Raw genomic sequence first — 21,998 nt, forward strand, 5'->3', positions numbered from 1 at the left:
CAGAAATTCACTTAAAGGGAAATAAAGCTCTTGTAAAGGCCTCTGGTATTCCAGATTTTACTGCTGCTTTTACTATTGTTTCTTTTAGACTTCTCTAGCTCATTCCTGTCCTTGTCAGTGCTGCGATGTAGTTCGTGACTGTCTCAGAGGCAGTACAGAAGAGCTGTCTGGAACAGGCAGCAGTGCCCAGCACATATCATTAGTGGTCTGTCGGCCCCTTTCCAAGCCTTGTCAATACAATCCTGCCCTTCTGATGACAACATTTATGCTTTAAGACAACAGCATAATGAGTAGCTACTCTGTGGTAATGACTGAAAGTCCCCAAAGGAAAAGTTCTGTTTTATTAAACAGGGATGTTCACAGTTGGGCTAGTGGGGGTTTTTATGTTTTTTTTATTATTATTATTTTTATTTTTTTATTTAATGATGGCAGGTGTAATATAGATTTTTATGAAACTATTTTAGAAGCAGTCTTCCTTGTAAGAGCACTTAAGAAAATGTATTTGCCAGAGTGGCTGAAGGAATTAGAAATTCAAGTGAAGGTGTGTCTTAACAGTATTTTAGTTCTTATATGTATATGCATTAGAATAAGATAATAAAGTATTAAAAAATAATAACAGCGTAAGAGCTTATGTTCTGCATTTGATTTCATATAAAAAATAGTAATCTTAACCTAAAATATAGTGATTAATCCTAAATGTTCTGTTAGTTCAAGACGAAACTAAATAAATCAATAAACAAATAAGCTTGAAGTTACAGTGAGATTTCACTTCCTGGACTGAAAATTTGAACTGTAGGCTCATAGCTCCCTTGAGTGTTCGGAAAGAGAATAGCAGCTCTTAATAACAGAGCACTTTGCTGTGAGGGGTGGACGTTCATGTCATTACCATTTTTCTGGCAACTTTTCAACCACCAGCAGCAAAAGTTTTCATTGATTGCCTCCTGCTGTAAGGCAGTAATTATACTGCTCTGTCTCTTTCATGAGCTGCAGGAATTGGAGAAAATAAGGGAAGCTAGAGATATTAGCTATGGATAAAACGCAATTCAGGCTGAGCTATTTCCTATTTTACTGCATGGGGTCAAGCAGGCTAATTTTTACACATCTGCACTAAATATAGAAAATAGGGTTTCCAGTGCAATGGTGGAGAATCCAAGGTAAAGATTTGATCCAGATGCTGTAAAGTCATCCACTCCCTAGAAAATGAGAAGGTATTGCATGCAATTCTTTTTCTGAAAATCAGACTCCTCTCGCCACAACCCAGGTGCAGGGTCACTGGTGTTGTTCAAGAACAATTAAACATCGTGCAATTATCCCAAATTGGTCCTGTTACGTTTGGCCAAGGTTCTGTTCATTGTTGCAGTCCAGTGATGCTGAGGGGAAAGAAGCCATTTGTGAGAAATATTGGTACTTATTTCACCTGAGCATGTTCTCTCTCTGAAGGTGGCTTAGGCAGAGGAAATGGATGGAGGTGTTTGTGAACTGCCCTGAGCTGTCAGAAAGTGATCCCTTATGTCTGACTTCATCTATTTATAATTGACAGGAAGACTTGTGTTCATTTTGGTGATGCAGAATCAAGTGCAGCTGGAGGAAGAGAAATGGGGAAATTTGAGCTTAAGTTGTAATGGAATGCAGGAGTTTGTGCATATACAAATCTTTGTCATAAATCAACAGGTTTTAAATCAATTGGTTTTTATTCATTCTCATGACTTGGGATTGTGAAAATATAGTGCTCTATTAAGGAATCAGCACAGTGATCTTGATCTGTATCTTAATGTAGGAAATGTTTTTTGAGGCTGATATCCTTTTAACTAAGATAATTAATTTAAACTTGTCTTTGCCTTTAAGGATCTTTTCATCTTATCAAGTATGCTGAACAATTTCTACAGATAAGTGTCCTGTGATTTATTTTTATGTTTTTATGAAACAAATCTATTTGGTTGTCAGTACTTTGTTCTCCAAATTGCTGCTATAATGTTTATCTTCTGTGTGAGCTCAGCACTGTTAAATACATGTGAAAGCTAATTAAAGTACAACAGGGATTTAGAGCACTTGTATGTCACTCCATTATTATTTGAGGATTTTATGGTTTTGATACAAGTAGTGTGTCAGTTTTAGCACAGAACAGTGAGAGACATGTCACCAATCTTCTCTAGCTTCTCATTAGAGCAGTGTTTACATACACATAATACATAAACACACTCTAGAAGGCACATGAGATCATACACAGAGTAAATTAATTCTATTAAGTATTCATTAATATAATTTGTGCTACAATACAGTTATTTCCTTGTCTTACATTTCAGCTCAGTACTCCTACAGAGCAAAATTACGTCCAGGTATTCTCCAACAATTAGGCCATATTTTAAAGAAGAAGTATTCAATCACACAAGTAAGGAGAAGTGGCAGAATCAGGATCTGAAGAGTTTTCAGAAACCCCTGTAATCTCTCACAAGAAGCTTTCCATGCATATTAATTTCTATAATGGATAGTTTAAGTTCTACTAACACTGGTATTTAAGAACAATGAAGCATCAAAAATTTGTCTTTTGCTAAAGTAATAAAAAACCCCAAAACAAACAACAAATTGTAAGAATGCAAGAGGAAGGAAGCTTCTAGCCTTTGTGGCACTTAAAGAGCAATTTTCTCAAACTTACTTAGAGGTACAGGCTCTGGAAGGAAAGTCTAGGCACAGGTTTGACCTCAGTCTGAACTCACAAGTGAAGCTTCAGTAGAGGTGCTGTCCTCTTCTCTGGTAGATCCTGAGCTGCACAGATTTTGCAGTCTTGAATTGAGACACAAATTAAAATCTTGGCAATTGTCACAAATCAAAATTCATTTCTTTTTGATAAATTTAGGCTCTGTCTTTGATCTGGACGTTTTTTATATTTTTGTTCAGTATGCCCGACATGGGAAACAAACTCTGTTTTTGTCAGATCCATTTTTTTGCTTCACGATGTCTGTCTTATTTTCCTATACCAGAAAATCTTCCTCATTTTGCTGACTAGCGGAATATTTAATATTTTATCTAAATATACATTTTTATCTTACCTAATGTATGTTCTATAATACTATATTTAATATAATATCTGATATAATATTTCTAATTAATTTCTGTATTTTCAGTCTAAAATTCAGGGTCATTTTCAGTATGACTGTGGGAATCTGGTGAGGAAAATCGCAGGAGAGGCAATTAAGTTAAAGCAGAGCAGTTGACCAGGTCTGGAGTATATTCCAGTTAAGGACTGTTTCTGCTTACCATCACTTCATATGGACCTGTTTTCCCTGGAGGTACTGTGTTCTGTAAAGCACGTGTATTTCACTGAGGCTGCTGGTACTGAAATTTATTCTGTTGTTCTCCAACAATTGTGCTACATGTAAATGTACACAACAGGTGACACTGAGCAATTATCCAGCTCCATAAGTTTGACTACAACCACTGTAAGAAAATTCTGGTGTGAATCCCTACAGTGATCTTTCCCCAATCCACTCTAACCTGGGCTCCAGAGGGGAAGCTTTGTGAAAAAAAAGAAAGAAAAATTGTTTTCACTGTAATACAGTTTCTTATGTTCTTGGGTTCATGTAACATCTGTTACAATGTCTGTAGTGATCAGCTTAAAAATGACACATTTAAAAGTAAATAACATCATGCTGCTGAGCTGTGCAAATGGCTTGCTAGTCAATTAGGAGAATGCCACTTGTTCTCTGTCACTGTTGCAGTGACTGAAACCCAGTTTCAGAGTTACAGCCAGGCAGGAACACTGCAGCCTCAACAGCTGGTGGCAGAATTTGGCTGAAGTTTTTGTATAAAACCAGGAGAAGTTCTGTGACTCGTGCTTGTGTGTGACAGCGTGCCCTGCGTGGTGCCTGGGAGCCTTGCTCACCCTGCTGCCTGCTGGGCGGGCACTCAAGGCACATCAGGGTCCCGGCACAGCTGACCATTGAATCCAAAGTGGTGTTTCTAGCTCTGCTCTTCCATACTACTTTTCTGTGAGGGGACAGTGTTTTTCCTAAATTACAGACTTTTTGGTTTATGAGGGCAAATTTATTTCCTAATTGTGTGGAGACTAGAAGGGAATTAAGTGGGCAAGTCCTTTAATTTAAAATAGGAAAGTGTATTACTGGCCTTGTTCGCTGATGAATCGAACATTAGGTATATTAATATTAGTAATGGAAGATAATGGCTACTTGTCAGAAGTAAAGATAATTATTTCAGGAACACAAAACTAAGCTTGACAGATAATTGCCTGTTGAAATCTGATGCTGTGCAACAAATGGAGGATTATTAACAACAGACTCCCACGTTCATCTGTTACGTCATTAAATCCTGTATGTTACATTGGCAGGGTTATCATTGCATTAAGAGCATCTCCCTCTTCTTGGAGATGCATGTCAATTCTGGATTAAAGATTTTGGTTGCCTGGGGTTGTTCTGTTCTAAATAAATTGTTTTGTTTTCCTCCAAAAGGTTGAGAAGCTCTGCATAAGTTTTGTCAGGTGTAGGTTATATAGGTATTTACTACTTGCTGAATGAAAAACAACCATCACTTCCATTTTGCTGATTTTTTTTTCTTTTCTTTTTAAAAAACCAAACTGGTCCTATTGTTTTTAAATGCATATTCATCCAGCAGGCACCTTGAGATCTGTGAAGATTTTCATTTACTGGACAAAAGTGTACTAACAGGAACTAGTGAAAAGTTTGCAGGTAACAGACCCTCAGGCTCGAGAGAGAGTTTTCATTACATCAGTAATGAAACCTAAAATAACTTCAGTGAGTAATGTTATATTTCAGCCATTTGATTTTTTTAAAATCAAGAGTAAACTTGTTGTTCAAATGCCTAGTGTAATCTAAACCAAGCAGTGGTCATTCAAACTTTGAAGTTTGACTGTGAACTTCATTAGACATGTGCTAGTTCAAAACTATTTGTTTGAAGTCTGTAGTTGTACCTTGAAAGATGGTTACAGGCATTGTTTGGGAGAATGCCTCACAGTCAAGTCTTCTTCTATATCTAATCAAAATTTCCTGCTCCTTCATTTTGTGACTCAAATGTTAAGCTGTGTTTTCTGTCATCAGGTTGATATTAAGAATATAATGTTGCTGTAGTCACTTTAACAGTTTTCATCAAGAGCCATCCCCAAATGCTACTCAAGACAGTAGTGGCAAGCATAAAAAGCACTAAAAACATCTTAAGTTTTGTAGAGCAAATTGTGTTCAGAAAAAATTCAATTTGTATCAAAAAAGGCATTATTTACCTAATCATTCATGACTGGAAAAAAGCTGCATGAAAAATTGCCTTATTTCAAAAGGCAATCATGAAGGCTTCAAAGTACATATAATCTCATTTCTCTACTCTCATTTTACCTGCTTTCTCTCCCTGCACTGGAAAACTGCTGTCATAACTGTATCTATTTCCTGTAGGAGCTATTAGTTAGTAGCATTACATCCGCTTAAACGTGATCACTTTTCTCTTCTGTGTGTTACTGATACGCTATTATTATCCCATAATATTGCTCATCCATCAGAGCTTGCCATGTTTCCTGTGCTGATTGTAGTATGGAGAGCTGAAGTGTCCTCTAAAAAAATGTTCAGAGATGCCAGAATATTTTAATGATTCTGTGATGCTACAGAGCTACAACCTTCTTGTGGTGCATTTCAAGATTGGAATGCAAAATTTTTCTCTGCTTTTAATTCCTAAGCAAAAGCACTTTAACCATCAGTTTTGAATGTAACCATCTCAATTCCTCTTTATTTAAATGGCAGATTCATTAAAAACTCCATCTGGCTTCCATAGGAAGCTCACACAAGTCCTTGGAAATGGATTTTTTTTTTTCAGGACACAAGGAGCTGTGGCCAGGATTAGAACCTCTTCATCCTGCAGCATACTTGCCAGATGGCAAGTTTATTGAATTTGGTTTTAACTCACTAGGGCTTAAAGGAATGAACACACCTCTGAGAAGTGGGTGCTACATTTCTACTTCAAAGGTCTCCTTTAAAATTAGCCTCCAAAGATTTATATGCAGAGAGTGGTTGTGACTTGGGCAGTCTGTTGCATATCTCTTATCTCTTTCAGTGCTGAGTCAGAGTGACACAAACCACTTTACAAAATCCCAGTAATGTCACAAAACTGGGTGAATCTTGCTGTGTGGCTTAATTAATTTTTTATATAATTAAATATATTTATGTATATAATTATTTATTTTGCAGTATTGTAAAGACTCTTCACTTCAAATACTTGTTTTCTAAGTAAAATATGAAAATTTGACATATTCACTGGTGTCACTTAAAACTACCCTTGGATATTGTCCTCAATATGGAACTCTGCTTTGTACTAAAAACTTACACTTTCAATGGACAGAATTTAGTTTGATCAGGTTTAGGTTTGAATTGAGTAAAAAAAGAGCACGTATCTATTTAAATCTCTTACAGCAGCTTTTTCAAATTTCTTGAAGTGGCTTTGCAACTTGTGAAATACATTTCCAGCTAATGATTGTGTAAATACTAAATTATTTTGTGGAGGGATCCTCTCTCTTCAAAATACAAAGCATTGTTTTGCATTTCTCTTATTTACAGAGAAATCAGAATGTTTATATTACAGGATTTTTTCCCTTTCTTTCTGACAATGGAAAAGACTCCTCCTGTGAACTGATGCCAAAGAACTTCAGAGTCTGCAGCATCAATATTAGCCTTTTCTTTCAGATGCAGAGCAGTGGGGATGCTGACTCTGCTGAGATGTAGCTGTGTGCCAGGTTTCAGGCATTCAAGTGGCCATGTCTGTCATAATTATTTATGTGCTTGGTTGAACATGACTGTACCTGCGTGCAGCGTGAGCCCTCATTTGTAGAGCAAAGCATATAAAGATTTAGCACACTTGTTTAAGATAAGGAAGCAAATAATTGCAAGTCAAAAGACTCCCTTTTTCTCCCTTTCCACTTCCCATGATACACATTGATATTGTTTATGTATACTCTGTATAAGCTCCTTCTGCTTGAGGTGGTTTCATATCTCTGCAGCAATGCTGGTTCTTGTACTGTGCACAGGACTGCTACCCCAGTCTTGGAAATAAGGAAATAACAGCCACTGTTGTGTAAGCCTCATTTGTATGCATTTGTGAGTTGAAAGTAATTTTTTTAGTCTTGAGAAGTGAATTTTCAGTGTTAAATTTTTCGTGAAGAAATTTTCATTGTTTTAAAATCAAGTTTTTACACAAAATACCTCAAGGGGGGTCTATTTACTTGCACTGTGAGTGGGCTTTGTGTTAGAATATCACCTTACTCCTCTTGTTACTGAACCTATTTGTTAGGAGTTCTAGGAGCACATATTCCCCAAGTTTTCCTGTACTTCAAAAAAGATGGAGGGACTGAAAAAATATTTGTAATTTAATACAAATATTCAGAAATCTTACTTACAAAGAAGAGATGGTGATAGCGCCAGAATCAAAAGTAATAATTTTTTTTTCTGGACAGAAAATGTCCAGAGTTAATGCTTTCCTAAAACCCTCAAAAATACTCTGGTTGGGTTCTCTTTGAATTAATTCTTTTGGAACGAATTCACCTACCAGATTACTTTAACACTTTATTCATATATTGCAAAATATATGTGAAAAAAAATAATGGGCCTCTGAAAACCTGCTGGATGTAATTGCATCCAGGGATACAGATGATGTCTGAATCATTGCAAGGTACAATGGTTTCTGTGGTATTTCTAAATGAAATTAGAGGTCTCTTGTTTACAGTTTGTTTGTGGTGCACTCCGTTCAGTAGAACAGTGTATGGATCCAGTACTAATGCAGAATAAATATGTGCTACAGCCTGATGCTATTTTGAAGATGTTTTTATATCCCTAGTTTTATTTCTGCATTACCATCATTTCCAGTTGTATCTGGCTTGATTTAAGCTGAGAGAGCTTTGTATTAGTAACATATGGAAGTTATTATTGTTTACATTTGTTCAGCAGATGTGTGAGCTTTTTATATGCCTAACTCCTTATCAGTTGGATGAAGTGATGCATAATTCTGCAGTATTCAAGTATTCAGGCTGGATGAGAACAAGCACTGACTGTCAGTGCATGTAAAGTCCAGGAGTGACAGTTGCAGTATTTCAGTCTGTGTGAGCATCACTTTGTCCCCTCCTTGCAAATCAGTGATTTGTGATCACATTTGCAAGAAGTGAAATTGGAAGGGAAGCACTGCAAACAGGTAGAGAGGCCATTGCACAGTGACCTGGTGAGGTGAGATTAGCTGAAGAAACCAGCACCAAGGGGCAGTTGAGCCCTACTAACTAAATGTAAATGCCTTCAGTGCCAGGGTGGGAAATGATCAGGTCAGTCACAGTCATTGTACTGAAAAAAAAGTGTATGTTTCCCTTCTCCCTCACTTCTCAGCTTTCCCATCTGTCATATTTAAAATACTTAAAACACGTTCAGTATTTTTTTAAACTATCATTTTCTGTACCAAAAGTATCATGCTGGCCTGTTTAGAAAGGGGGAGCCAAAAAGGCTCTACAAGAGGGGTTTTGTGTAACCTGAGGAAAAGTGTGCAAACCATTGATAAATTTTTGTGTGTTTTCTCTCAACAAGAAAACATGTTTAAAGGCTTTTTAAGTGTGTGATTTCATCTAAAGGGTTTTTTTTTCCTCCTTTGAATATCATCTGTGAGCTGATGGAATTACAACTGAGAGCACCAGATAGGAACTTAAATAAAATTTGGCAAGCAGAGCTTCCTTAAGTGTTCATCTTAAACTGGGCCTTGTCTACAGCAAACCTGTTTTACTTTCAAAAAGCAGTTAATTTTGTAATTGAGTATAAACAATAGGCCGTATTTTTGGTGGCTGTGTCCTTGGCTTCAGTGAAGTAAAACTGTATTTATTTACACCAGATGAGGATCTGCCTTTTTCCACATTTTTTTTTAATGCTTCTTTACTTCTTAGAGAATGAAACCTTTGTTTCTTGGGAAGCACATCTATTAAGAAAACACCAGTGCCAAAATTATTTAACTGTGTCTGCCTCTTCTCTCGTGTGCCTTCCTTTGCAGTGGCCTTGGGTCTCTACTTCCCCAGGAAGGAGTACCTGGAGAATGTCTACATTGACGAGCCGGCGGGAACGCCGCTCCTGCGCATCCATGCCTTGAGGGATTCACGTGAGGAAGTGGCCCACTTTCATCTGTGCCACAATCTCATAGTTCCTCGAGCAAGACCACAAGAAAATAATTGGTTCCAAATCAGAGAAGAAACGGGACTTCTCTACCTCAGCAAAAGCCTGGATAGAGAGGACTTTAACATGCTGTGTAAGTATGAGAAAACCAGCCTTTCTTCTTGAGGTGTCTGTTCTTAAAGAAAAATACATTCAGACAATGAGATCTCTCCATTGGAAGATGAGCATCAAATTTGAAAATCTGACCTTTTAAAATGAGGAACCAGACCCAGTGAAATCCACAGCAGTATGCCAAAGCAGATGCTGACCTGGGACAGATCCTGTTGCTCAAATTGGGAACTCCAGTAGGGTGGGACACTTGCATTACTGGAAATATTTTTTCTGCGTTTCACAGCTGTATAGGTCACAGCTTTACACTGAAATTTGCAGTTTGTTCATCTGCTGATGAAAGTTAGACCAGTTCCATTGTGTTAGGGATTCCAAGACAAATGCTGTGAGAGTGGTTCAGATTCTTAAGTAAATGGTCCTTGAATTCTGGTGACTTGGATTCACAAATTACGATTGCATGTAACACCAAAGAGCTCTTAGAAGAAATGGTTAATTGTACCTCTCTCCCTCACTTGAGATTTGGTTTTGTTAGGGAAGCTTACTGTTGAACTAAAACAATTCATTATCTCAGGGGTTTTTTCTCTTTTATGCTCTAGCACTAAATTGGTTTTGGTGATTGTGATCTATGAGGAAATTAGTTATCATTAGATGGTGGAGGAGGAAATGGATGAGGAGTTAATGGCATACCACTGTGATCAGTTGCAGAAATTTTACTGTTGAAGAGAGTCTGTAGTAACTGTCTTCAGTTTGTAAGATCCATATATCAACACTACCTTCAGAACTTAGGTGCCTTGATGTTGAAATTTTCAACTTCAGACACTTAATGCTTTATTTTTGAAGTGCTGAGCGTTTGATATTTCATCCATTTTTGGTACTTGGCATTCATGTATATCAAATATTTGTGCTGAACAAAGGAGGAACAGCTACTTAACGCCCGAGAGCCTTGTTTTGTTCATACAGATCAAAGTGACCTAGAACTTCTTTTCAAGTGAGTTAGATCTATTACAGAGATATTACTGTGCTGTCTGTAGTCAAGGGAATCAAAACAAGGCTTGAGGATGTATTAGTGGATACCACACGTTGGTTTTAACTTTGATTTTATCTTTTTCCACCTCTTCATATTTGAAAACGATGAAGCAATCTGTTCTCTGAACCTAGACAATTTGGTCCATACTGTTGGAATGCTGTGACTGAAATGTTAATCCTGATATGGATTTTTCCTGAGTATCTGTTGCCATCTCATGCATTATTTTTCCTGTTCTGCTCTAGTCTCTTCAAAAAGCAGTCCTATCAATGAGTTGATTACTGCCAGTGATGTGTTTTTATGTCAGTGTCTTACAGACAGAATGCTGATACTGGTTTTGAGATTCTATAATGCAAAATTGATGCCAAGCCCTGAAGTTTTAGGCTTATTTGGATTATTAAGGTCTAAAGTCTTCCCACCAGCATCTGGCATATTGAAGAGTTGCTTTGCCATATAATAGGATTTATGGAATAATGGACTAGGGTAGAATATAAGGAAAAGAAATGTTGGCTTGTCTTCTGTAAAATATTTCTTATGATGATTTCTTCCTCCTGAAGCTGTAGGAAATTGGATGCCATTGTCCAAGGTGATGCTGTATGTCTTCCTTTCATCCCACCCTTTCCAAGAGAAGGAATGTGACTCTCCTACACGCACCACAGTTTTCCTCTCTTTGATCAATGCTACTGCACCAGCTTGCAGTTCCCTGACAGCAAGGCAGCTTTGCTTCACAGAAATGGATCTCTCCTTTCACATCAAGGAGAATAAACCACCTGGTACATTTCATCAGCTCCGGTTACCCTCAGTTCATCATCTGTGTCAGAATCTCAGCATTTCCTACAAATTGCTTGCAGGTAAAACTGGATCTGAGCCGCTCACGTACTAGCAATAGATTCAAACAGCTGCACTGTTAAAAGAGCTCTTTTGTAGTAGGCCATTTAGATTTGATTCTATAAAGGAAGTTCCTTTACAAGCCTAAACTGAGCCTGAAGATTTTGCCTTTGAGATACATAGAGGAAATGGGAAGGAGGACTATCCCCTTCCCTAAAGAAAAGATCAGTTTTAGAATTTTAGATCTCTGCTAAAAGTAGACTGAGAATAATCCTGAGCTTTAAATTGTGCTGCTTCTAAACTGTAGAATCTTCCCATATATTCTGTGCTTTCTCCCTACTCTAATGTAACCACACAACTTCCTTCTGTTTCACTTCTGAATCTTTTACTGTGTGGTCATGCTGTCCAAATGGATTTACTGAACTGCAGAAAAGCATTAAAGCCATCAGAGCCCTGCACAGTAAGTGATTGTGGCTGTGTGTGTTTGGCAGGGGAAGGAGTTCCCTTTCGGTACAACGAGAACACCACCAGCGTGCGGGTGACGCAGCGCCTGGATCGGGAGGAGAGGGAGAGATACGAGCTCATTGCCAAGTGCACAGTCAGAGAGGGGCTCAGGGAAATGCAGGTGGAGGTGCCTTTCCTGGTGAACGTGTTAGATGAAGATGACTCTCCTCCCTTCCTTCCCAATGGCACTGATACTGCAGATGCCGTCGTGGAGTTCAACAGGAAAGAGGTAATGTTGGTAATGTTCTCCTTTACCTAGTCCCTGAAGTATGAGCACAGCAGTGGGAGGCAGAACTCCTGGTAAGCATCATGTTCTGCCTGGATAATGGATCTTGGCAACAAGCCCATCACCATACCATGCTCTGCAGATCTGTGATTGTAAAATGCTGTTTGTAGGATTCCTTTGCCCCAAGTTATGTCTTACTCAGATCCCAAAGAAAGAGGAGTTTGGGTTAGTAATGAAAGAGATTTGAGCAGTTTCCAAGGTTGGGATGGACATTTGCTGAGTCTGTGGTCAAGATCACTGTGGGTCTCTCCATACAGCACTGCTCTATTTGTTACAGGGTTTCTTCTCCCAGGGGATTAAAATTGTGTTGTTAGAGCAAGTGTTACATGCGTGCCTGTCCCATACATGCAAATGTGTGTAATGTATCAGGAGTATGTTCAGAAAATTTACCAGGATGCTGTAGAAGTAGTGGCTGACTTCTGCAGACAAACCACTGCACCTGTGAAGTTAATGGCGAGCTCCAGGATCTTGTTTTAATGGTTTTAATTTTTCCCTTGCTATGCCAAGCTGATCTTTCAAGAGATCTGAATCCCTGGGAGTCTTTGGTGCCCCTTGCTTCAGTAGAAAAGTACACATGTGAGCTCTTCAGAGGAGCAATGACCCTTTTTAAGTCAATGGTATAGAGAAGACTTTTTGTGGGGGGGCATAAATGAGGTGTGTTTCATGAGAGAATTTCTATTTCCTAACAACAAGATCTCTTGGTAGTCAATTTTCCCTTCAAAGTACATTTTTATTGTATTTGCATTTGGAAGGGATAAAGACTGATTTTAGGAGTTTGCTGCCATCTCCTGACTAGAACAAGTCTTGACAAGACACTTATGAATACATTTGCCTGGGTTTCAGTGCAAGTTGTGAGGTGTTACTTGACCAGTATTTCAGTCTCCAAACCAGTTATCAGAAGAAGAAAGCTTCAGGTCCTTCAGCAGTGCCATTTATTGTTTCCTACCAGGGCACTGTTCTTTCCACGCTGACTGTGTACGATGCAGACACCACACCTATTTATCCCATTGAAAGCAGCAGAAAGAAATACACAGGAACCATCATTACTGACGATCCCTGGATAAGTGAAACATTTCGTGTAGAGCACATCTTTGATGAAATCCACTTCAGCCCAAATGGCAGCCAAGTGAGGGGAACTCGGCATGAGTACAGTAAGGACTCTTTCTTCAAATAAAGGAGAAGTTGCTTTTTAGTAGATGACCAATAATTCTTGAATTTTTCTGAGCATTTTGTAAGTATTGAGCCAAAGAAAGCTGAGAAATTTCATGTAAATAAAACACTGAGTTTTAAATATATACTGAAAAAATGGAGCTTGTGCATCTCTGCAGTAGGGAGTGTATGGGATGATGATGTATAAACTGATAAGCGAGAGGTTTTGATTGTAGGATTCTTGACTTGGTAGGTAGAAGGGAAGAAGGCCTCCTAAACATCTTGAATGACAGAGAGCTTAAGAACATATTTCATATTTAAGTTGCCTTCTGTTTCCTATTAGGAAAGTTGGATGTGTATAATTAAATTTGGTACATCTATTTTTGTTGGGCTTGCAATATTAAAAGATTCATTTGCAGATCATGTGGGTTGCTAATAGATGAATCTTTTCCTTCACAGAACTGGTACTGAATAAAAGCATTTCAGTCACAGAGCATCGTTCCTTCCAGCTGGATGTTTTGGTGAATGACACAGAATTCCATGGCCCAGAAAGATCGGTGATGCTCCATTTCAATGTCTCCATCCTCCCTGTCAGCATTCAGTTTTCAAACATAACTTACCAGTTCACAGTGAACAGAAATGCTGAACGTTTTGCACAAGTAAGGACCATATTAATTATACATCCCCTTTCTAATGGAGCTTATGAGCTGGATCACTGGGGCCAGATGTGTTACAGCCCTCGTTGGTTTTAACTGTTTTAAGCAGAGTCACTGAAAAATGTGATTGTTATCATTGTGATTGTTGCTGGATGTAGGAGGTAGCAGGTAGGCTGGGCACTACCTCTCCCACCATGTAATAACAGGAGGAGCCACACATGGAAGTACTGATGGAGAGAAATAACATGTTGTGGACAGGAGGACTTGAAACCGTGAGTGGCTTAGGCATGAATAACTGCAACAATGTCAAGGGCAAAAAAAAGAAATTAGTCTAGCTATTGGAGTCTTGGTATATTAATGGCTTTTCTTTAGGTAATGGCTAGTTAGTAATTCATGTGTTTCCTAATTTAACCCTTGTTTTAGCCTAATCACCACCATTGCCATTAATAATGCTTTCCAGAGACACTTTCTAGCAGGTTGACATTAGTCAGGTGAAAATTACAATGTAATTCCTATGAAACATGTACATTAATAAGGCACTAGTTCAATGCAATTAATATTATGAAAGTGAATATTAAAAACATCAGTGATGAACCCTTTTGTGTCTGGAAGGGTTGGAAAGCGTGCCTTGTAATATTGTAGCAGAGAGGAGGACTGAGATTAAAATATGGTCATCCCAATTGCAGAGAAAACCAATTCATTAGGAGAACTTTAAGGAAGAATTAAGTTTCATTAATCTTTAAGCCTCTGACTAATTTTAAAAAGAAAGAAAAAGGGAAGTTAGATATATTGCATGTTATTATATCTAATCTGATGAAATGTGTTGCTGCTTGAAAGCTCTTCAGAGTACAGAACAGGCTTTACTCTGACAAGGGACATTTTGTCCATAGTCTGCACTGAATATCCTAAATAAGAAAAAGGTACCAAGTGTGCTCATGTGGGTGCCTCACTACAAAAGCTACTCCTTTAGGATATTTCATGATGCCTTGTGGCTGCAGTTTTTCAATTTGCAATCAGTTAGAAACTTCAGAGGATAGTCTGTTCTTTTTGTGCAGATCAAATTATTTCTGATGTTAGGTTTGAGGCTTTTGTAGCACCAGGCTGGGAAAGCTTTACCCTTGCCTGTTGCCTGGGGATGGGGTGAAACCTGGGGTTCCCCCTAAAAGAAATAATAGCACAGGTATGTAAGATACTCATAGTCTAGCTCTTGCATCTAGAACCCTTGTGTCTGTGTCACAGTGTGACTGCAGTTGAAACAAATGTGGACACTTACCTGTTAGGTGTGTGTGAATTTAGATTAATGAATTGGTTGGGTTGTTTTCTGTGCATGTTTTTATATATAGGTTTATGCATACAATATTATTGTGAATGAATGAGTTCCAGATTAAATTTGGACAGCCATGGTTATCTCTGCATACCCTAGATGACTTGAACACTTCAGTTTTAAAATCTGAGAGTATGTGGATTTTTTTAGTTTTAGGGTGCAAAGCAAAAAAGCCAGTTGAATTTTAAGGCTACTGGTGTGGAATATTGTCATGAGAGTCAAACATCTGAAAAGGAGTTTTAGGATCTTTGCAAACAGTGGCATTTCACACTAATTGTGCAGTTTCACTGGGTGGCAGTAGTAGCAGGGGAAACTGTTCCTGGCAAGAGCTCCAAGTTTCTGGGAGGAGATCTTTTTCTTTGTGCTGCCTAAACACAAATTCACAAAGAGATTTTGTTCTGATTCTTGAGCAGCGAAGTGCAAAACTCATCCTGGCTCTGGAGGTGGTGTTCTCAGTTAGTTAAAGTGTCATCCACTTACTTGTGAAACTGGATTTGAATTTACAGTGTGCTCAGCTTGGAGCACAAGTCAGTGTAAGCAGCTTAGTCCCCAGCACTTCACATTATTAAGGTTGGCTGCATAATTAGCCTTGATGTGCCAGAGTAGTCAGGGAAAGTACTGGGCCAAATCAATATGAAGGCTGAACTGTCTCCTGCCCTAAGGAAAACACAGGAGCGTGAAGAAATTATTAACTGCTGGGCTGATGCCATTTGTCTATTTGAGCAGCTAAATGAATTGAATAACAGAAGCACAGCCTGACAGTGCAGGCTTGCCCAGTGGCATTTAACTTATCAAAGGACTTAAAGCTCTATTGACATTTACTGAGACAAATGATGAATAACATTGGCTGAGATTTTTAGAGAGATTATATTTGTCCAAATGTTCCTGGAATTCAGTGAAGAGGAACAGTATCATTATCCAGACTTTATTAAACATTGGAACTTGAAAGATGGATTTTTCTGTTCTTATTTCTAATAATGGTATTTCTATGTTAACTATTGAGAGTCCTGCAAATTTGTAGGTTCCTCCCCTGTAAGCTGATGTTAAACCTAAGTACCCTTTACCCTGATTACTTGTTTTGTCACCTTTTTGAGAAGGGGGAAGTAGCTGCTTTTTTTCTTCTGGAGTTGTGCTCTGCTGCACCTGAGAGCTGAACTGGCTCCAGAACTTGTGGAGCAGAGCAAAGTTATGAGGTTGGGCTTTCCTCAGTGGAATCAGGAAAAAAGAGAGAGTCTATTTTTCTCATAGAAATTTCTTGAGGGAGGCCTTTATAGCTTCTTCTCTGATTATATGGAGAAAGCAAAACTGGCCAGTGTTCTATTCTAAGGAATAAACTGGCTGATCTGCTCTTCAGATTTTATGGGGTCATCTGAATTTACAGGGTCTTCTTCAACCCCACTGAAGGAAATTGTTGTGATGACAAAGGTGCTTGGAAAGAGCAGTTCTGACAGAGTAGGCAGAAAGGGCAGTTCAGTGTGGTCTGTGCAGAGGTTAATGCCAGGATCCATCAGTGTGTTCTCCTCCTGCAAGGAGCACCATCTGAGCAGTAGCAGAGCACTGCCAGTTGCAGTGCGGCACCAAAGCTGTGCTGACGTGCTTCTGGAAGGGACATGTCTAGACCTTGTGTCTAGACAGAGTTTGTGAACAGTGGAAATCTTGTCTTCTTCCTGCCAGTCCCAGCATGTTGTGCAGGGGAGACGGCCAGAAAGAAATGTCCTTGCTTTTGATGGCTTTTATAGTCTTTCTGTGTTATCCTGCCACCTAAAATCCCAACAGGAATGGTGCCAAATGACCCATCAGTGATGTGAATGGGAATAAGTTAGATGAAGTGGGATTATCCTATAACAAAGTATGCTTCTAGAACTGCAAAGGCTTCTTCTCTGACCTTAAATAGTCCAGGTTCATGGGAAGAGGTCTTAGTACACAAAAACGTCTTTGTTTTATAACATTCTTTAATAAGAATGCTGGAACCAAGATGTACAGATATGCTTTTACCAGCAGTGGTGTTTCTTGAAAACATTTCTTAACTGCAGCATTTGAAAATAATCCATCACCAAGTTCCTTTCAATAACACCCCACCCTTCACATTGTGGTTTTCCCTGCAAAGAAAGCCAATGCCTCTGGGCTTGATGGAATTCCCACTCTTGTAAATGGAAAAACCAAAGTGAGCTTTGGATCAGTTCCTGTAGGAGCTGGACAGGAGATGGGGCTTTACATTCCTGTGCTTCTTAGATGATGTGTTTTAGACTGAGGAGTGTTCTAGCCTAGATACTCTGGCACACAGAAGTTCAAATATGGCAAACCAGCATATTTTCATTTTTAGATTAAAATGTTTTAAAATTGCAAATGGGAAACAATGCAGTTCTTGTTCCTTTTAAGGCCTTCAGAGAGCTCTTCTGGCCAGAAACTTTTTGACTGTAATATAAAATTATGTAATAGCAATTTCTGTGTTATTTGAAGAGTGTCTCAGCTTTGTTCATGCTGAGCTCTTTGATTTCTCAAGGATGACAGAAGTTTTTTCAATGGTCAACCTGGGACAGAACAGAGATTGAACTTAGAATTTCCCAAATCTTAGGGTCTTGTTCCCACTGAACACTGCTGCCCATCAGCAGTAGTCACCAAATACCACTGAGTCTGTGTCAAGACTTTTTGCATTTTCACTGCTAGTCTGAAGACAACAGTTAATGCTTTAAGTCTTGTTTTTACTGAGAATAAATTACATTTCAAGCATTTACATACTGCATTTGTAGGAAAATAACTAATCTAGAAACCCCAAATAAACACTGAATTTGGCAAGGTATAGTATGCTCCATTTTATTTCAGATATTTTTGAGAAGCACAAAGTATTTTTAGTGTAGAGTTTTGTTCCTGTCTGTGATTTCTTTGTTGGTGTTTGAGCCTAGGTGGGAAAGATCTGCATTGAAAACTGCATGAAATTCCGTGGTGTAAACATCACCTACAAGTTGCTGTCCCCCAACTCGAGCTGCTATCCTGTCGGCATTCTGCAAGGCCGAGAGGACAAATTTGGGAGCCTCTTTGTGAACGATTCCTCTGTGCTGCGCAGACCTGAGTGCAAGGAAATACAGTACACTGTGCAAGCTACTGACAAGCAGAGCAGGAAACACACCAAAACCCTCCTCACTGTTGTCCTGGAAGGGACTCGTAAGTACCCCTGTCAGAACTATTGATTTATTAGCAAGTGTTGCTGGGGTGAGGTGATGCATTAGCAGGGTGATCTGTAAAATGGTGGCATTAACGATGAAACCGAGTCTGAGCTACAAGATAATGGATCACAGAGTTTGGATTTTGAATTTTGAATTTTGATTTGTGCCTTCCTGTAGTAGCTATTTATTTGAGGAACTAATGCACAGAGAGGTGAGATATTATATGCAATTCATAATGTTCATGATGACCTTTGATTAAGAAGAATCTTTAGTTTGTGTGTGTCTGTGTGACCTTTATTTTGTATTTCACGTATTCCTGTGGAAGAAGAAAAAGGGTCTCTAGAGGGGTGTGTGTATCTAACTATTTGAAGAAAGAACTATACGGCCTAAGTATGTTTGTTCACTGAGTTCATTAATTTTTTCTCCTTCCTTCTCTCTACAATTTTTAAAATAGTTTTCTTAGTATTCATGTAGCAATGACACTGAATTCAAGCTCTTAAGGGCAGTGTGATGACCCACCCTTACGGGGAAGGAAGTTAAAAATATCCTGTAACACCCACAGAGGAGGATTTCACTGTAAACATACTCATTTCTCTGCAATCTATATTGCATTTTATGCAAAACCATACAAATGTACCTGATCAACACCTCTGTTACATTTTATCAGTTCGGAACTCCTATGACCAGAGCAAATGGGTTGAAGAAAAAGAAACAAAAACATGCAGTGGACTTTTCTTTTTGTACAAGCTTTGTATTGTCTGGAAACATACATTTCTAGCTGGTGCTCTTTGGGTTACTACTGTGTTAGCCCAAGAACTAAATATTTCCCCTTAATTAAACATTTTGTATGAAGCTGTAGGTATTTGTGCTCTCCATTCTTCTGTTATCAGTATGTTTGCATATATCTATAGTTCTAGGCAGTGACAGTGTGCTGTCAAGCAGACATAACCACGCCTTCATGATCTTGCTGTTCATCTTTTATTTCACGGAGAAGGAGCACCTGGGCTTTTCTGTAATTGTTCTCTAAGTTAACTGATAATTGGGTCAGTCAGTTTTCAGTCTTTCACTGCTTTGTTCATCTGTCTTTCCTTCCTATCTATCCCTAAAACCAGATTTCCTCTTCTGAGCTGACCTGCTTATGTGCTCATTTCCCTTGTCCTGAATTTTTCCCAACAGTTTTAAAAAAAGAAGAGGACTGCCCTGACTCTTGTGCTATAAGTAAGCACCGTGCTGAATGTGAAGAGTGTGGTGGCCTGGGAGTGCTAACAGGAAGATGCCAGTGGAGACAAGGGAGTGGGAAAGGTACATTTATGTTGTGTGAAGTCAAACTTCTGTTTGGTTGTAATCGTGCCTTTGAGTTCCATAGATACAAACTGATTTATTCTGGCTGGAAAACATGGTATGGTGAACTACACAGAAGCTGGGGCTAAAAAAAATAATCATAATACCCATATGAAGTATGCACTAAAAAGGAAAATGAGGTGAAGTTGGAAGGGCCATTCTTCATCTTGTCCCTGGTGATGCTGAACATGATACATAAACCAGCAGGAAGTGAACTGAGCTTGCAGCAGTGTGACTGGAGCAGGTGCTGAGCAGGTGCACCCAGCAGACAGTGAGCACAAAGCAGTGTCTCTTTCTGTGCTCTGCAGCACAGATCTGACTGGTGATAGCACTCGACTCTTCCAGAACAATGATTGTGTGCCGGTGCTTGATCCCTTCAAACTGCACAGGTGTCATACGTTCTCTGCAACCACTTGTAACCCTCTCATTCAAGTGGGTGAAATTGTGTAGAGAAATCCTCAGATGTGAAAGCTTCTCTTCAGTCTCAGAGTGGTCAGCCAGCTCTTTTTCAAGCAATATTCACAGTAACTGCAAGTGACATGACCAGAGGGCTCTCAAAAGTAGAAAAGATAACAAAAAATGGTTTCCTCATTTGCTTTTATTTGTTGTCTTGCCTGTTACTTTAGCAGGTGTTTGTAGTCATAGATGTTCATTTTAAAAGGTACCATAACCTGTGGTTTGGAGTGCTGGTGTGCCCTGAGAAGATACAATGAATTTTCCTTCCTTGTGGTATTAGTGCAGCTGTTTCCTGTTTCTCTGTTAACAGGGATCACCACAAACTACTCCACGTGCACCCCAAGCATCAAGACTTGTCCAGATGGAATCTGTGATGTGGTGGAGGGCAGAGACCCGGCTGTGTGTCCCCAAGACTGCACAAGTAGGGAATGTTTTAGGATGGGCTTTTCTGTTACACCTCTGATTGCTTCTCAAATGTCACTTTGCCGAGCACAGATACTTTTACAAGCTCAGCATCTCTGCATTGTCACACTTGTATTTGAATCATACAATCGAGTTAAGGTTATGGGGATTAATCTCAACCTTTTTTGAGCCAGGCAGGTGACACCCATTGGCTGACTGATGGAAGGATAAGGTGTTCTCAGCAGTTCCCATTCTGCTGCCTGTTCATTCACAGGTGGTGATTTTCAGTGGAGGTACTTGCTGAAGAGGTTCAGGTTCTAGGCACCTTAATGCCCCACTTCCTAGCTCAAGTACAGTATGACAGGAACCAGTCTATTTGAGCTCCTGGGTAAATGAGTGAGAAGAGACAAATTTCTGTTTAAAATAAATGTGTTTACAAAGGATCATCTGGGGAAATGTAGCTGCCCTTTTTTGACAGGTGGCCATGAGAATGATGCAATGCTTTACCTATTTGAAGATCCAGGCAGATACTCATATGAGCAGAATTTATGAAGGAAGAATTTGAATGCATTTGTGTTGGATCTTTTTACTTGACCATATATTTCTACACTCCACTCATATACCTGTGAATACTTGCAAGTTCACAACTCACTCTGAAGATATACAGGGTAGAAAAAACAGTGTAATTCTCTTGAGCAATTTCCATCTTCTGAGAGATGATAATTTTTAAGTGGGTCTTTTTATCTGACAGTCTAATTCAGGAATAAAGACACGTGTTTTTTGAATGCTGCTTCTGACTCTGACATCATATACTTCAAGTTGAGATTTTAAAATGGAGTCTTAGAGGAACTAGCATTTTCTTAAAGCCTGGAACTTAATGTTCTTCTATAAAATTGATTACTAAAGAGGCTTCTTAGTATTTCTTACATGCAAGAATGGATTGTGTATTGTAAATTAGTGTTATCAGAAAGATAATTATTTCATCAGAGTGTATAAAAACAATGCCTTAAGTGGGAGAAATGCGTGAAGGAAATGCAAGTAACTTCTCTAATCATCTGAGAAGAATTCTTTATTGGTAATAATTGCAATAGCTTGTCATTTTGAAAGTGGAATTTGTGCCAGGGGCTGCGGTACTAAAATATGTACAACATATGCAGCATCAAATGTTTTGCTCAAAAGAAATATTGTCTTTCTGGATAATAAGCAGGCGAGTAAGACAAGTTTTCAGGATGTTATGCAAGCCCTTTTAACGCCTAAGCTGAATAATTGTGTACATGACTTGACACAATTGAGAACCTGGGCTGATGCCCAAAAGCAGTGTACTTGCAGACAAAAAAATGAGTGTGTTCTGGGGGCTCAGAGCTGCAGGAGTACCATTTTATCAGCTTTTACTGGCAGGGGACATTCCTTTGGAAATGGCAAACAATAAATAGGCCAAGATGTGTTAAGATCAAGGATATTCTTTAGGTTGTAAAAATACTTATTTCTGTAATTCATTTGTCATTATGATGGCTATGTCCTTGAGTCCCAAAATTGCTTTCTCACAGTAACACTATGAATATTACATTCAAGGGCACTAGCTGAAGCAGCTGATGCTGTGGCTGTGCCTATCA

At 38.9% G+C, this 21,998-nt stretch overlaps 1 protein-coding gene across 6 annotated transcripts in view; it reads left to right on the forward strand.

Annotated features, from left to right (window-relative positions):
* The window catches only part of RET (ret proto-oncogene), an 83,223-nt gene that overhangs the window by 34,319 nt on the left and 26,906 nt on the right, over positions 1-21,998 (forward strand). For all 6 annotated transcript variants that reach the window (XM_077183287.1, XM_077183288.1, XM_077183289.1 and 3 more), the window contains 8 exons: positions 9,025-9,276; positions 10,833-11,126; positions 11,595-11,836; positions 12,843-13,044; positions 13,502-13,701; positions 17,926-18,184; positions 19,363-19,488; positions 20,294-20,404. In XM_077183287.1, coding sequence (XP_077039402.1) covers positions 9,025-9,276; positions 10,833-11,126; positions 11,595-11,836; positions 12,843-13,044; positions 13,502-13,701; positions 17,926-18,184; positions 19,363-19,488; positions 20,294-20,404 — 1,686 coding nt within the window. The remainder of the gene's footprint in view (positions 1-9,024; positions 9,277-10,832; positions 11,127-11,594; positions 11,837-12,842; positions 13,045-13,501; positions 13,702-17,925; positions 18,185-19,362; positions 19,489-20,293; positions 20,405-21,998) is intronic.

This window comes from Agelaius phoeniceus, chromosome 9, assembly GCF_051311805.1.
Source record: "Agelaius phoeniceus isolate bAgePho1 chromosome 9, bAgePho1.hap1, whole genome shotgun sequence".
Taxonomy (NCBI): Eukaryota; Metazoa; Chordata; class Aves; order Passeriformes; family Icteridae; genus Agelaius; species Agelaius phoeniceus.